The 17,444-nt window shown below is 42.8% G+C and overlaps 1 protein-coding gene across 1 annotated transcript; it reads right to left on the bottom strand.

The window, feature by feature from the left end:
- Nucleotides 1–1,183: 1,183 nt before the first annotated feature.
- On the bottom strand, nucleotides 1,184–17,343 carry LOC308164065 (mitogen-activated protein kinase kinase kinase 7-like; the record flags this gene model as incomplete). The annotated part of the gene is made up of 14 exons (XM_080538223.1): nucleotides 1,184–1,352; nucleotides 3,322–3,437; nucleotides 5,041–5,102; nucleotides 7,326–7,476; nucleotides 7,764–7,894; nucleotides 8,130–8,214; nucleotides 10,864–10,994; nucleotides 11,138–11,262; nucleotides 13,476–13,604; nucleotides 13,930–14,068; nucleotides 16,269–16,314; nucleotides 16,500–16,565; nucleotides 16,865–16,975; nucleotides 17,278–17,343. 14 exons carry the CDS (start codon nucleotides 17,341–17,343, stop codon nucleotides 1,184–1,186), a joined length of 1,527 nt encoding a protein of 508 aa, XP_080394349.1.
- Nucleotides 17,344–17,444: the final 101 nt, after the last annotated feature.

The following is a 17,444-nucleotide window of genomic DNA, read 5'->3' on the forward strand; positions in this document are numbered from 1 at the left end:
TAAAATGAATAAACATACAAGAATATACCATTTACAAATGCTATAAGAAGATATAAAATGACTCCATGGCTCCATTGGAGTTGGACTTCTCAGTTAGGCTACTTACAGCAAAGTGAAGATCTCTGTAACCCCTTTATTTTGCAGGCCAGTGTTAAGCAGGTGCTTACACAGAAAGTACCAGGTAAAACCATTACTACTGTAAATATTATTAACACTCCTTTATGTGCCATTTAGTACCAGGTAGTTACCAACAATTTGACAATGAACCAGAAAGTATCCATTGTTACCACATAGTTCATTAGTAAATGCTGGGTAAAATCAGCTGAAACAAGGCTATAAAACAAAGGGTTACCACAATCTCTGCACTATATCAGCAGCTCTACAGCGTCAGAGAGACATAACAGGCTGGGCCACTTCTTTCACTAGCCACTCTGACAAACACAGCCGTGGGGAGAGAGACAACATGTTAAAAGTCTGCAAATCATCCCCTCTTCACAATGTCAACAGTTCTCTGAAAACTTTTTTCTTGGAAGCTAGGAGTAGGAGGAGGTTAAGGAGCCTCGGGGTGTTACGAGTTCACGGATGCCTCTGTTGAAATGGTGATCAATTGAAAGACTCATTGCAATGCAAAACACCTATGCGAAGAAATAACTGAGCTAGGTGTTGTGCAATGTTGCATAGAGTTGCACAACATAGCTACGCTGAATGCAACTCTAGACTAATACAACTATGGAGTGTGGAGTTACAGAGCATGGGGAAAGTCTCTATTTGGAGTAAGGACCTGAAGGAGTCTTCTGCTGTACTGACTGGGTATCAGCTGAGGGTCTACAAAACACTGAACATCAGATGGCCTCTCTCTTTGGAGACTGCTTTGAGACCAGTAGAGAAACCACAACAATATCACACAACAGTCTCTTTGGCTGCTGTTCCACGAACAGCTAGGTCTTACAAGCTCAAACGCACTGTGCTGGTACAGCACAAAAAAAAAACGGTTATTTTCCTCCAACATTGTCCTTTGCAGCACTGTTTCAGCAACTATGGTGGATGCGCAACAAGGCTATCCCAGTACAGCTCAGCTCGGTTCAGCTCAATTTGGCTCGGTAGTGTGACTTATAGTTTGACAGATCCCAGAACAGTTGAAGAGCCACTAGAGCTACACCTCAGGAGATGCCTCCAACTCCTCTTAACTCTTCTGTTGCTGACTCTGGATCAGCTCCAGCTGGCTCTTACACCTGTGAAAGGAGCTGGAGAGGCTCTTGTTTTCCTCTAAGAGCTTGTTGTACTCCTGCACCAGGCGGGACGTGTTCTGTTGCTCCCGCTCGTCCTGGTCCAGCTCAGAGATCAGCTCTTTCCTGAAAGTATCACAGAGAGAGAAAAACACTGCTTAGCTTTCATCATTATAGCCTATTAACTGTGAGGGATGTAGTTGTAGAAAATAAGGTGCTGAATGCTGGACAGCAGTGAAAATGACAAGCATCAACACTAATGTTGAAAATTATAATTTGGGATAAAAGGTGGGTAAAAGTTGCCGGTGTCATGGCTTAGTGGTGGCTCCCTGTCTCTCCTCTCCTCTGACTGTCACCCCATCTACTTTCCTACTGTCTGAATCCCATCACAAAAAATACTTACTTAAAAAGTGGGTAAATGCTATTCACCATTATAAAGGGTGTATGATGTGCAAATATGTGTGTTTTTATCCCACTGTTACATCCCTGTTCACCATAGTAGAAATGACTACACAGTACTATACCATACCCATGCTTCTGTGTATTTGTTAGGATTTGTTTGAACTTGTGTTGCTACAGAAGATGTTGCTACAGAAGACTTTGTTAAATTCTCAAGGCATAGGCAACTGCATAACCAAGCAAACCGGTATTGCAAGTCAAACATTCTCAAAAAGATAGTTGTCATAATATGACACACAGCTTCAATTCTCTGTGGCATTGATTCCACAAGATTCCTTCGAGATTCTGGTTGATGAAGATATGATTGCATTACGCAAATCCAGCAGATTGTTCAGGTGCACTTCCAAGCTGTAAATCTCCCGGTCTACCACATCTTAAGGTGTTCTATTGGGTACAGATCCGGTACTGGGAAGGCCACTGAAGAAAACTCGTGTTTCATGTTCATGAAACCAGTTTGAGACGTTTTTTATTTATGACATGTTGCATTATCATGCTGGAAGTAGCCATTAGAAGACACATTGGGCCCTATTATGCACTTCTTAACTTGCCGTCTTAAGTCTTAATTAAGACGCACCGCCAGGTTAAGACCTACCGCCACCCTTATTATGCGCTTCATACGCGCTACTGCTATTATGCAGGTGTCGATAGGCGCCCACACATAAGACGTAATACTCCCGTGCATATATTACTCATTGTGGGAGTGTTCATATGTTAATGAAGTGCACTAGGCGCCCCTGCTATTATGCGATCTGACTTTGCTCCTAGCGCTAAGAAGTGGTTTGAAAAGTTCTTAAGTTTAGACTTCATGCACGTTTTGAAACACGAGCGTGCCTCCGCGGTTTGCGCATGCATGTGGGCACACATGAACACCCACGTGGCTCCACGGCAAGACGTCAATTACGGTCACAGTATAATGCTTTATTTCAGAAGGGAGAGGCCAGCGCTGTACAGTATGTTGCCTCCGCATACTGTGCACATACAGTACGAGCATGCCGTGCGTAATATAATGACATCAACATCTGTCATTCCTGCAGTCTTCCAGCGACCCCTCTGTAATACTTCTCAACTCACAAGCGGAGGTATTGCCGTGTTTATTCAGAAAATAATCATGCACGAGCTTGTTACTTTCTTCTGCAGAGAAGCGCGCTGACCTCCTTCTTAGGACTTCCATAATAGCATAGCGCTAATGACTCAACGCAGCCAATTCTTAAAGGGAATGGCACCTGGCACGCTGATTGGGTTGATTGAGAAGACGCCCAAAACACACCCATGACTAATTTCTTTGCTTAGCGCCGGGTTTTAGGCGCCCACTACCGCACGCATAATAGCAAAGTGGCCTTGACCACGCCTCCACGTCTTAAGTTTAGTTCTACCGCCTCGTCTTATTGCTTAAGACTTATGAAGTGCATAATAGGGCCCATTGTGTCACATTGTGGCCATGAAGGGATGCACATGGTCAGCAACAATACTCAAATAGGCTGTGGCATTCAAGCGATGATTGATTAGTATTAACGGGCCCAAAGTGTGCCAAGAAAACATTCCCCACACCATTACACCACTTGAATGAATGAGAAGGTTTACAGGTGTTCCTAATAAAGTGTTTGGTGAGTGTATAGATAGATAGATTTGTGCTTACTTTCTTTGAGAGAGCAGGGCGATTTCCGTCTGCACCTTCAGGTACTCCTGGGCCATTCTGCAGTGCTGCTCAAACACAGCCATTGACTCTTTGGAGTTGGAGAACGGGGCGAGGGGCTGAAATACCAAAACACACAGACACACACACACCACCATATATAAAACATCTACAGAATGTTCTTGGAATAATACTGAATTAAGAATTCATGGAATCCCAAAGAACTGAGATTAAGCCAGGCCTTATCAATTGAAAGAGTGTCAACCTATAAATATTTGGGTTTTTTAATAGACTGAGATAGAATTTAAGCCAGGCCTTATCAATTGAAAGAGTGTCAACCAATACATACTTGGGTTTTTTAATAGACTTTTAAGTCTCACATAGACACTCTTGTGAAAAAGCTCAGACTTAAGTTAGGTTTTTATTTCCGCAATAGACTGTGTGTCTTTTGTTGCTAGAAAGAGGCTTGTCTTGGCTACCTTCCTGCCAGTTATAGATTATGGTGATATTCTATACAATGCACGCTCCTGTGACAGCACTAGTACGTATGCTGGACACAGTGTATCATGGGGCGCTGAGGTTTGTAACTATTACAAACCTCAAACACATCAGTGTACTCTCTATATGAAAGTAGGCTGGCCATCCTTAACTCTGCGCAGGCTGAGTCACTGGACCCTCTTCATTTATAAGGCCATACTGAGACAGCTCCCATCATATTTGCGCTCATTCATTACCCTGCAGGTAGTGTTGTTCCGATACCGATACTAGTATCGGCATGGCCACCGATACGCACAAAAATGCTGGTATCGGTATCGGCGAGTACTAACCAAAAAAAAATCCGTTTTTTTTTTTTTTTTTTTTTTTTTTTTTAAAGTACTAAAGTTATTTTGTTTGTAAATGTTCACTTGCTGTTGCACTACTACTACGACTGTTTTATATCTTAAATGGATATTGCACTGATTGGCATCTGTGAGAGCCACATTTCAGGTTTTATAAGGGGTTGATTTTCTTGTCACCATACCAGGTAGACAATTAAAAAAAGTTCTATAGTATTCACTCTCTGTTGGTATTTTTTCCTGTTTTACAAAGGTTTTGAGCAGTGCCAGACTAAGTGTTAGCAATAATTTTACATCGAGGTGAGTATGCGGCTCAAAAAACATGTTTTTTTGTTTTGTTTTTTCAAACGCCGTGGTATCGGATCGGTACTCGGTATCGGCAAGTACTGCACGGTCAGGTATCGGTATCGGGATCAAAAAATGGTATCGGAACAACACTACCTGCAGGACAATGACATTTATCAGCTGCGTTCTCAAAGCAGTGTCCTGCTGACCGTATCTAGGTCTCGGACCAAGTTCGGCAAAAAAGCCTTCCAGCTGTCTGCCCCTTTGGCCTGGAATTAGCTTCAAAGAACTATGAAACTGCAGGAGCTTGTCTCACTAAACGATTTTAAAGCTAGGATAAAAATTATGGAGGAAAATTCAATCCAGGTCTGTAAATGTTTTTGATTGATAACATTGCTGAAATAATCTTGCCTGCCTTCAATATGAAACTTGATCTGTCTTTTCTTTTGTAATCTTTAATTGTAATGTATTAAGTTGTAATATGTGTAAAAATAGATTTTTAATCTCAATGAGACTTAACCTGGCTAAATAACGGTTAATAAAAAATAAAAAAATTCAACAAGATTGAAGGTGAGTGGTGAAAGCACTCCCTAGTCTCTACCTGCAATTGGTGATCCAATGTGAGATAAGCCATAGGTATGGAGCTGTCCAGGCCATTTACATCTGAGGAGACAAATGAGTTAATGTGGTGCTACAAGTCAAGGGTATATTACTATAAGTCTATTAAAATACATTTGTAATGGTCTTATGGTTGAACACATAATCATGATGATGAATTATTGCCTGAGAACAACTGTGCATATGCAGTACGTTAACGATACAATGGTTGTGCTGACCCCTAGTGTCAAATCAAGTAAAGTCAAGTTTATTTGTATAGCACATTTTCCTACACTTTTTCTTGACATCTTTCAACTCTTGAAGTGCATTAAAATAAAAATAAAAAAAATAATAAATTGAAAGACATTGGGCCGGTTTCAGAGACAAGGCTTAAGCCTAGTCCTGGACTAAATCACACTTTCAATGTAAAATCTCCATTGAAGATGTTTTTTAGTCTAGGATTAGGCTTAAGCCTTGTCTGTGAAACCGGCCCATTATATATTAAAATAAATTAGATTAGTTTAATCAGTTAACAAGTTAAAGCAGTTAAAAACTGTTCTTAATAAAAAGTTAAAAATGTTAAAATCAAAAAATTCGATACGAAATAAAAAGAACAGTTAAAACAACCTGCACAGATTTAAATGTATGCGGTGCAGAACAATAATGTTTTTAGCCTGGTTTTAAAAGTGGTTAGAGTTTGGGCGTTTCTAATATCTTTTGGGAATTTGTTCCAGCTGTAAGTATCATAGTAACAGAAAGCTGCGTCTCCATGTATTGTTTTAATTCTCGGATGGTCAATAAGCCAGCATCAGATGACCTTTGGGCTCTGGGGGGTTTGTATGACAAGAGCAGATCTGAGACATATGAAGGTCCTAGCTCATTTCTGTTTGATTGGGAGCCAATGCAAGGACCTAAGAATTGGCATGATGTGTTCAAATGTCCTTGTTTTTGTTAGCACTCCAGCAGCTGCATTTTGAATAAGTTGCAGTTGGCGAATCCCTTTTTTTGATAGGCCTGTAAATAAGCCATTACAGTAATCCAATTTGCTGGAGATAAACGCATGAATAAGCTTTTCTAGGTCCTGTTTAGGAATAAAGTCTCAGATTTTTGCTATGTTTCAATATCAGTGATATTAAGCTGATTTTGTTATTGAATTGATATGATTATTTAAAATAATAATTCTAAGTCCAAGATTACACCAAGGTGTCTAGTGGTCACAAGGTTGAGCATTCAATGGAAGGTTGAAGTTCAATGCATTTGAATCCCTTTGCAGTGTTTTTATCTATTCAAAATTCCATGCCTAGAAGCAACGCTCAATATTACAATCCTATCCTACATTCACCCCAAACCCATCTGAGTCATTGGTAGGATGGACTGTTCCTTTGCTGCGACCTATAATAAACAGGTACCATACATAGAGATAGAACCCTAGTGCAGGCACCGGCTATCAGGAAACGATGGAGCAGCATACTGTCAGATGTTAACTCGTCGGAATCACACCTGCCATCAAAGTGGCTGTCAACAGCTCAGTTTCACTGGTTAAATGGAAACGTACAGATAAATGTACATGATACAAAGTAGCTAGCCTACAGTAACCTGTGTAGGCCTACACAAAGTAGCAAGCTGTGCAGGAAAATGTTTGTGTTCAGGTTGCTTGGCAAGAGTCCAGTTCAAGAGCAAGTTCAGTTGGCGGAACTATTTGTGTTGGCGGAACCATGATTAAATAAACAAACTAATTATAATCTGTTGTTGCTTATTACTGTTAACTAATATATGGAGCTTGTAGAACTGTTGTATAAAAGCAATATCACACTCAAGGTCATGCTGTTATACTGAATATCATATATACATTCAGCGGCCACTTTATTAGCCACACCTTGCTAGTACTGGGTTGGAGCCCCTCTTTTGCCTTCAGAAAAATCCCAGTAGATCAGCACTTTCTGAAATACTCAGAACAGCCCGTCTGGCACCAACACCCATGCCACGTTCAAAGTCACTTAAATCACCTTTCTTTCTTTTTCTTGCACTATGGTGTCTGCAAGGGAGAAAAGTCTCTCACAAGGGACAGAAGTGGCAGGGTTGGCCAACCCCCCCGCCCCCCCCCCCAAAAAGCTATTAAAATGTATTTAAAAAGTTAACACGTTATTTTTTCTGTAATTAATTAATCGAAATTAACGAGTTAAAGTCCCAGCCCTACAAAGAAGATGAAGAAGGTTGACTACATGGTACTCCCCACAGTTCATTAAGGGGAGAGTGTGCTCTAGTGTTTATAACCCTATGGTACCATACCTGTAGGACTAAGGGGCATCCTCAGTTCCAGCTCAGATTGGCCAGAGCTGGGAGCAGGACCAACGCAGGGGGCGGGACTTTGAGGGCGTCCAGGTAGGCTCTCCACACTGGGCCGTCTTGATGGAGGCAAACTGGACCTCAATGTGCCCCCCTGAAAAGGAAAATACATTTCCCATAATACATCCCAAATGCATCCTCATCATTGTTTCAGCACATGGGTGCGGTTAAAACAGCATGCTGTCTCTATGTCCTTGTCTCTATCAATTAGCTAATGAGGAACACATTAAAAAAAAAAACCTAACCCTAACCCTTTTCACAATCATAAATAATGACTGTGTGGTCATGAATGGTATTCCAAGCTCAATGTTTTAGGACAATTATTTTTAAAAGTGTGAAAACTATAGTTGAAAGTTGTTTCGGTATTTTTGGCTGCATTACCTTTGGTTTGAACTGAAGTGGAAACTTGGCCTCAATGCTTTTGAGGGTGTCATCTCGCCCTTGTGAATTTGTTCGGTGTTCCATGTTGGCTTCGCTCCTGTTACTGTTCACAGTGTAGTCTGCATAGGAACCTGCAGAGGAAAAAGACAGACTCTCTTCAATCTGTTACAAGCACCATAGACATTTTTTGCTAGCAACATACTTCAGTAGCCAAATACCTTAAGGAGACAAGCAAAAGCAGACTAGCAAAATTAACTTTCATTCCAACAGACTCACACTTCTTTTATGTCTCCAAAGTTGTCAATGATGACATGTCAACAAACAGTAATTAATTATCAAGGTGGGTTCAGTTGTTGTGGGACTCACCTGTGCTGGTGCCTGAAGAAGAGCCGCTCCTATTGGCCGAGCACTGGTGTGGGTACTGGAGGGACTCGTCAGACCCAGGGAAGTACTGCAGAGGGACAGACAGTATGATTTTCACACTATCATGCCAACCGTACTGTGCTGGTTAACATACACTTTTGTCACATTGTCACATTGTCATTTCCACTGTTTAACAGCAACTATGGCAGAAGCAGGCCAGGCCAGACCAGTACAGCTCAGCTCAGCTCAGCTTGGGTCGGTCCAGCTCTTTAGTGTCATTCTCTAACCCATAGGTCATACTGTACTCCATCGCCTAAGCCATACGGCATACTGCCCTACCACCTGGCTCATTGACTTCATTGACTACAGCTCAGCATTCAACACCATTGTCCCCTCCAAGCTTGTCACTAAGTTCAAGGGTCTTAACACCTCCCTGTGTAACTGGATCCTGGACTTTCTGACGGGTACACTGTAGGTGGCGATGGTAGGCAGCATCACCTCCCCCACTTTGACTCTGTTCAGCCACCACTGTGTGGCCATACGCAGCTCCAACTCCATCATCAAGTTTGCTGATGACACTACTGTGGTTGGCCTGACCACTAAAAACGACGAGTCAGCCTACAGGAAGGAGGTAAGAGTGATGATGGACTGCTGCCAGGATAACAACCACTCTCTGAATACCAGCAAAACTAAGGAGCTGATCATGGACTTCAGGAATAAGCGGGGGGGGGCATCTGCATTAGAGGGGCTTAAGTGGAGAGTCAACAGCTTCAAGTTCCTTGGTGTCAACATCATCGAGGACTTGGTCATACCACACCCGCCTATTTTTCCTTTGGCATTTCCTTTGACATTGACATGAACATTGACATGAACATTGACATGGAAATTGACATGGAAATTTGGCATGGACCCCCAGATCTTCACTGACTTTTACAGATGCACCACAGACAGTATCCTTACTGGCTGTATCAATGCCTGGTATGGCAGCTGCCCTGCCATAGAGGCTCTACAGAGGGTGGTGAAAACGGCCCAGTCCATCACAGGCTGCAAACTACCAGCCATGCAAGACATTTGTGACAGCAGCTGGTGAAACAGGGAACAAGTCGATGACAAAATCAATGACACACTCGCTAGACAAGCCAAAACATTTCACTGCAATGGATTCAGTGAGTAATCCCCACTACTACCTAGTTAGTGTAGAGTAGTGGTGATTACTCACCGAATCCATTGCATTGCAATGTTTTGGCTTGACTAGCGAGTGTGTCATTGATTTTCAACACACTGCTCAAATGATCCCCAATCCCCACCCCTTCCCCCTCCGGAACTTCTACCTCAGACCGGACATACGAATTCCATTAGTTCATACAAGATTGACATGCAGCACTGGGTGAATGGAATATGAATGACATCACATTACATGTTGTAATAGAATGCCATGCTCATAACATCAAATAATCATCCTCCCTAATCTTGAATGGCACCTCCCAAATAGGCAATGTTATGATATAAAAAATAAATAAAATGTGTGCACAAAACAAGATAACATTGCATTCTTTTATTTGCTCCATGTTTATACGAAATTCGAGGTTTAGCTTACCGGTGATAGGAGAATGTTAATCTCCTCCAGTGAAACTTTCATTTGCTGGCTAGGTTATAGCAACCTCATGATGGGTATAGGGTGGGTGAATTTGAGTATCATGTAAGTAACCTAAACCTATCGATGTTACATTGACCTTGATGAATAGAATATGAATGACAGTGATCCAATATGCTGTAATAGAAATAGCGGCATGTGTGTGGCATGACCGTATTTCGATTTGTATTTTCAGCAATATGGAATTACGGTAGTGAAACCAAGGGGAACGAATACATATCCGCTATCAGTCAAATGTCCTGCTGTAGAAGACAATGAAGAGAGATGTAGCAAAATTAGTTGTCAATAATGGTTGTCATTTTTACCAACACGGCCTCTCAATAGTGTCCTATTCGTCACCAAAAATATAGGACTGCCTCTCTCACCTGAGAGGATGGAGAGAGCGCACAGTGGATGGTTAGAGATTCTGAAAATCCAGTGTGAGTGGAGGGAGATTTATTGGGAGGGAGTTTATTGTTGAAGTTCCCAAGCGAGCCAGGAGTTGAACGTTTAATCTGAGGATATACTGATGGGAGAGGATAATCTTTTTCTTGATTGTTTCCAATTAACAAAAAAAGGTGTGACAATTTATCCACACTCTCCCACTTGCATCATTATTATTATTACATTGTGTGAACGAGACAAGGCTGCCCTTGCTGAAAATGTGGATGTTCGCACCCTATTATAACTGTAAGATACTTTTCTGCCCTGTCTCAATTCCACTCAACCCTAACATACTTGCTTTTACTGCTGTCTCACATGAAAATGCTTAACTTCATTCTGTAATCATTCTGTTACATTATTACAGCTGACTCACACGTATTCATGTTAGACTGCGCTAAAACATTTCCCCCTGTTTCTCTGCACTGGGAGGGAATGCGTGATCTGCAATTCATGAGCTGCTATAATAAACATTGATTTTACCAATCTATCACTGTATCTGATAAGGCAAACCATTTTCTTTGTGGTGGCTTTCGGAAGCATTTCACACCGCGTATACTGTGCACCGGTGGCTTTTAAGTGGAGTGGCGTGCAGGGTGTATACCCCTGCCAACTGTAGGATCCATAATTAGTTCAAGGAAGTGTTTTTAGGTGTAGCTGTACCTTCATTAGGTTGCTCATGGTGGTCCTGACTTCCTCCATGGAGGGCCGCTGGGCAGGGTCTTTGTCCCAGCAGCGTGTCATAAGAGTCTCGATTGGCTCCGGTAGGTCCTTTATCAGGGGGGGCCGCGTGCCTATTAGAGACTGGCATGTCAGTAAGGGTACATCTCAATAGTCTAACATGGTACATCTCAATAGTCTAACATGGGCAATCCTCTCCTCCCCCTCTCCTTTCCTCTCCACCCCAACCCACCTTCACCTTCACATCCCTTCTCACCTCTGTGCACAGCCCACATGATGCAGAAGGCGGACCCTCCGATCTCATCAAAGGGCTTCCGGCGAGTGATCACCTCCCACAGGATGATGCCCCAGCTGAACACATCACACTTCTCACTGTAGTTACTGCCTACACAACACAGAGAATCAAAGGAATCCAACTTAAGAGTCATGTTAAGACCAAAACATCACTATGGTGTATCCCATCAAATTGTTTATATCCTTTTTTTGTTTTTTTTGCTTGAGTGTGGACTTTATGGTTATAATAATAATAATAATAATAATAATAATAATAATAATAATAATAATAATAATAAATTAGACTTATATAGCACTTTTCTAGACACTCAAAGACGCTTTACAAACTGAAAAGATCAAGTAGTAATAATAAGAAGAAACAAAAAAACAAAAAAAAACTAAAAAGTATAGGGGCCTAATTAAGGTAGTGCTGGGGACACATGGGAAGGCGAGGGAAAGAGGGTTAACTGGTGAAGGCAAGATTGAAGAGGAGGGCTTTGAGGGCCTGTTTAAATGTTGGCAGGGTGTTGGCCTGTCTGATGTGGTTGGGGAGGGCGTTCCAGAGGTACGGGGCTGCGGCTGAAAAGGCCCTATCACCCCAGGTCTGGAGCTTGGTCCTGGAGGTCTTGAGGGTGGTTTGGTCGGAAGACCTGAGGCAACGGGAGGGGGTGTGGAGGGGGACGAGGTCGGCAAGGTAGGAGGGGGCCAGATTATTGATGGCTTTGTAAGTGGTGAGTAGGATTTTGAATTGGATCCTGTATTTGACCGGGAGCCAGTGTAGGTTTTGGAGGGCGGGGTGATGTGGACACGGCGGCGAGTGGAGGTGAGCAGATGGGCAGCAGAGTTCTGGACGTATTGGAATTGTTTAGGATGTTATTAGGCAAACCGTAGAGGATGCTGTTGCAGTAGTCGAGTCAGGAAGTTATGAGGCCGTGGATGAGTGTTTCAGCAGTGGAAAAGGACAGGGAGGGTCGGATGCGGGCAATGTTCCTGAGGTGCAAAAATGCAGATTTAGTGACCTGGTTGGCATAGGGAAGGAACGAGAGGGTGGGGTCAAAGATGATGCCAAGGTTGCGGACGTGGTTGGAGGGGGTTACGGTGAAGCCATCAATGTTGAGTGAGAATGTGTGGGTGGAACGGGTGAGGGATCCATGCATCCATGATTTTATGTCGCTGAGGCAGGTAGTGAGGGTGGAGTGGGTGTTAGGGGAGATGGTTTTGGAGGAGAGGTAGAGTTGGGTGTCATCGGCATAGCAGTGGAAGCGGAGGCCGTGGCGGCGAAGGACCTGTCCAAGGGGAAGGATGTACAGGATGAAGAGGAGGGGGCCTAGCACTGAACACTGGGGGACACCGTGGGTGACTGGAGCAGTGGAGGATTTACAGTTATTTATTGAGATGTATTGATGTCTGTCTGAGAGATAGGACTTGAACCAGGAGAAATAATACTCACTAATAATATATTAATTTGTTGCCTTCTTAAGTTTTTCGCTTTCGAACAAACTTTGTCAAAAATTGTTTTATGAACATTAGCATGGGGGAGGTGCCCCCTTTTGTCCAAGGCAGTAACTTCTGGACATTATTTCTGACTATTAAGGGGACCCTTTTTGGCTGAAGAGCATCCACAATTTGGGGGACTTTTCAACTCAACAGTTATAAATCCTGTGATAAAGAGCCCTGTTCTCCTTGAACAAAACAGTAAACCAAGTTTCCCTGAAGGGAATTAGACATAATCCAATGGGAGTTTAATTTAAGTCTGTATGTTTGATGCTAGAACAATTATGTTTATTTTATCTTCTTCCATTATGCATCATGAGTTTTGGGGTTATTTTTGGGTAACTGTAAAAATATGTATGAGTTACAGTCAGTTATGTTGAGTAATTTTAGTCTTGGTGTTTCGTCCATCCCTATATTTGAGTGAAAGGTAGTAAAATGTCCTGCACCAAGTAATACCTTAGAGTTACCTAAAAGAGAGACACTTTAGCTAAGTGAAGGAGATTGGGTGCACAAACAAGAAACAGGCTTTTCTTTGCTTTTAAATAGTCATTTATTTCTATATCAACACTCTGCTTTTCAGCTGGGCCTTTTTCCACATAAGCTGACCAAGCTTTCCTTGAAAAAGGCCCAGCTGAAAAGTTGATATGTGTATTAAATTATTCAACATGTGAATCAATGTCACAGCAATGAGAGAAGAGTGTGTCACTATTCATTTTCATTACATTTTGGGCTCTGTTCACTTTGGGGGTGCGTCAATTTATTTATACTTAAGTGTTGACATATCAATACAAAACATTGTAATGAAAGGGAAAGAAGCCTTGCTGTACTTGCCTTCAAACACTTCTGGTGCCATCCACGCTGCACTCCCCTTGTTGTTGGACATGTGTGTTTGGATGTCACAGGCTGTCCCAAAGTCACATATCTTCAACACGGTGCCCCCAGCGACAAGTAGCAGACTGTATCACATTGACATTGACAGACAATTTAGGTCAGAGTTTGTTCAACTTGACACATTTTGATACAAGTTTCCCTTATATCTATAAGGTGTTTTGAGCATTGATGTGCTAAAAATAGATTAATCAACTTGAACACAATCAAACTGAATTCTGTTGAACAAATCATTTTATTTACCCTTCACTGAATCCCTTGCATGTTTTCTACATTCTAGCTTTTTATAGACTGTACTGTAAAATGACAAATAAAGATTAGAACAAAAGGTTCTGTAAATCACTAAATAGTACCACTTCCTCCTTGCAAACTGTGATCGAGAGGCTGCCATACTTGGGTGGTTTGAGGTCTCTGTGGATGAGGGCCTTAGGTTTCATCCCGTGTAGATAGGATACCCCCTGTGCACACTGCAGGCTCCAGCTCATGGCATGGGAGGCTGTATATTGGGGGAGGGGCTCGGCACCATGCAGAACTGTGAGTGGACAGAGAGGGAGAGAGAACATGGTAATGACAGAAGAAAGGAGTGACACAAGCAAGTAGTGACTGGCACAGAGTCTCACTGATCATAGCTGAACAATGACATAGGATCAGTTCATGAGACCTGAATGTGCGTGCACACACACACACACACACACACAACCACAGACACAACCACAGACACACACAACCCCCCCCCCACACACACACACACACATACACACACAACCACACACACAACCACAACCAGTTGGAAGTATCTCACTATCCCAAGGCCACGTTCCCTCAATCTACAAACACGCCGCTGCCACCCCCATTCTCAAAAAGCCCACTCTTGACCCAGCCAACCTCTCCAACTACCGCCCCATCTCCAACCTATCATTCTTCTCCAAAACCCTAGAGCACGCTGTTGCTGTCCAACTTCACTCCCACCTCCAGTCCAACAACCTGTATGAACCCCTTCAGTCTGGTTTCCGCCCACACCACAGCACCGAAACAGCCCTGGTCAAGGTCATCAATGATCTCCTCATCCCTGCAGATTCAGGTGCCCTCAACATCCTGATTCTACTAGACCTGAGCACAGCCTTCGACACACTCCATCCTCCTTCAAAGGCTGCGCCAACTGGGTGTTGAGGGCACCGCACTGGACTGGCTCACCTCTTACCTCACCAACAGACAACAGTTCATCTCTCTCTCCGGTCACACCTCCACCTCCTCTTCTGTCACACAGGGGGTCCCCCAAGGCTCAGTCCTCGGCCCCCTGCTCTTCCTCTGCTACATACTCCCCCTCGGTCACATCATCCGCCAATTCAACCTGGACATCCACTGTTACGCTGACAACACCCAGATCTACATCATCACAAAATCCACCCAGAACCCACCCCTCAGTCACATTGAAAACTGCATATCTGCAATAAAAACCTGGCTAACCCACAACTTCCTCAAACTCAACAGTGACAAGACAGAACTCATTCTCGTCTGCACCAAATCCATACTCAATAAAACCGGACCCATCACACTCACCATTGAGGACACTATCATCACCCCCTCCCCCCTGGCTCTTAACCATGGCTTCATCCTGGACCCCACCCTCTCATTTGATCCCCATGTCAGCTTCATCGTCAAGACCTCCTACTTCCACCACCGAAACATTGCCAAAATTAGACACTGCCTCTCCCCCCCGCTGCTGAATCCCTCATCCATGCCTTCATCTCCTCCCGCCTTGACTATTGCAACTCCCTACTCACTGGCATCACCTCCCGCTCCCTCCATAGACTTCAGATAGTTCAAAACTCAGCCGCCCGCCTGCTCTCAAACACCTGGTCCCGCGACCACATCACTCCTGTGCTCCACTCTCTCCACTGGCTCCCCATCAAAGAACGTATCAAATTCAAAGTACTCCTCCTCACATACAAAGCCCGCCATAGCCTGGCCACACCTTACCTGACTGACCTCCTTCTCCCCCATCGCCCTGCCCGTACCCTCCGATCCTCATCCACTGTTCCCCTCACTGTCCCACCCTCAAAACTCAAAGGCTTCGGAGACCGTGCTTTTTCACGAGCTGCACCCCGCCTCTGGAACTCTCTCCCTCAACCACTCAGAGACTCACCCTCACTCTCCATTTTTAAATCCCACCTCAAAACCTACCTATTCTCCCATGCAGACAACCTTCCCTACCCCTAACCATCTCCCCTAACCACCCCTGCCACCCCCCTCCCCCGCTGGACATTGCTGTGTTAATTGTTCCCTGTGCCTGTTCGTTAACTCTGTGTTCTATGTGCTCATGTTATCTGTTGCTTGTTGTTTCTGTGTTTTCAGTTTTTCCCATATTGTCAGCGTCTTTGAGCCCCAGAAAAACGCTATATAAATACAATGAATTATTATGTATTATTAATAAGTACAAAGATAAAAGATAAAATGGGATATACACGTAGATATGCTGGCCTCAATTAGCATTTCCATCAATTGCAGATAGTGGGTTTCCAGGCCAACTCAAAAATAGAAATCTTCTTGTGCAGCAAGAAAGAATGTTCATTTCAAATTGACACCCTTTCATTTCTGTCATTTAAGAAAAATCTAAACTAATATTTTTTTTCTGTTAACAGATTAAAGGAAGATTTATCTCTTAACGAATAACAAACAAAACATATATTGATATAGTAAGTAAATGAGTAGGTTAAGCATCATAATCTTACCATTGTATAAAGAGCCACCTTCTGCATATTCCATAACAAGACAGACCTGCAGAATGTGAATTTACCAATTAAAATATTTGCAAATCTGGCTACTTCAAAATACAGAGGAAAACTCTGGATGATAATGAACAATTGACTAATGCATCAGTAATAATAAGAGATCCATATCAATAGAGATCATGAATGCATCAATAAATAGCATGCTTCTGACAAGACAACTCTCCTACTTACTGGATTGTCACATGAGCCATAGAGCTTCACGATGTTCGGGTGATTTACACGGGAAAGCTGTCGAAGCTGGAAAAACAAGATCAAGATCAAGTGAGGTATGTCAGGGAAAGTGAATTGTTTTCCTACTTAACCAAATGAACTCATGTTATATTGTCCCTAAGTGAATACAGTGTTGACGTAGTCTTAACATTGAACAAGAGTTGATATGTATCAACTTTCCATAGAATTTGTCATTGGTAAATGTTTGTATCTTTCAGATGGAGAATGTTAACATGCAATATGACAACCATTTCAACACTAGGCTAAACCATAGTTGCACATCATGCGTTTCAGAACATACTGGATCACCAGTGGAACTAAAGTACCTCGACTACAAAAGCTTTCCTCTCGTTTTCACTTTCTATGGTCTTGATGGCAACATCTTTGCCTTTCCATTTGGCCTTGAAGACAACTCCAAATGTCCCTCTGCCAACAACCTGAAGAAATATGAAAAACAAGATCACACATTTACAACACATTGGTCTCTAATAAGCGTTGTCTTCATTTCTCAATGTTCATGTGCAAGTGGATATTCTGAAAGGCTTTGTCTGAAGAGTCTGTGCAGTTTAAAATACATTATTTTGATGTTAGAATAAATAATGTGAATTATGTGTGAATTATGCGTCAACAGAACATGTTTATTTACTCCAGATCATTCAGACTACAGCCTACATAGACATAGAAAGTGTATGTATGTGTGGTCATAGCTGAGATTAGGCCATCCAACAACAATACTTACCTCTTCAACTTCTATGTCCTCATATTCGATCTCTTCGAAAGGATATCCAGGTGGAGTTTCGAGCATCGCTGCGGCTGTGTGGCTTCACAGAGCAAAGCTTTGCAATAACAAACACAGTTCTAGCCTAACTATGGGCCGTTAGGTGGGACAATGTTACGCAGGATTTC

This window comes from Nansenia antarctica, assembly GCF_963989245.1.
Source record: "Nansenia antarctica genome assembly, chromosome: 1".
Lineage (NCBI taxonomy): Eukaryota > Metazoa > Chordata > Actinopteri > Argentiniformes > Microstomatidae > Nansenia > Nansenia antarctica.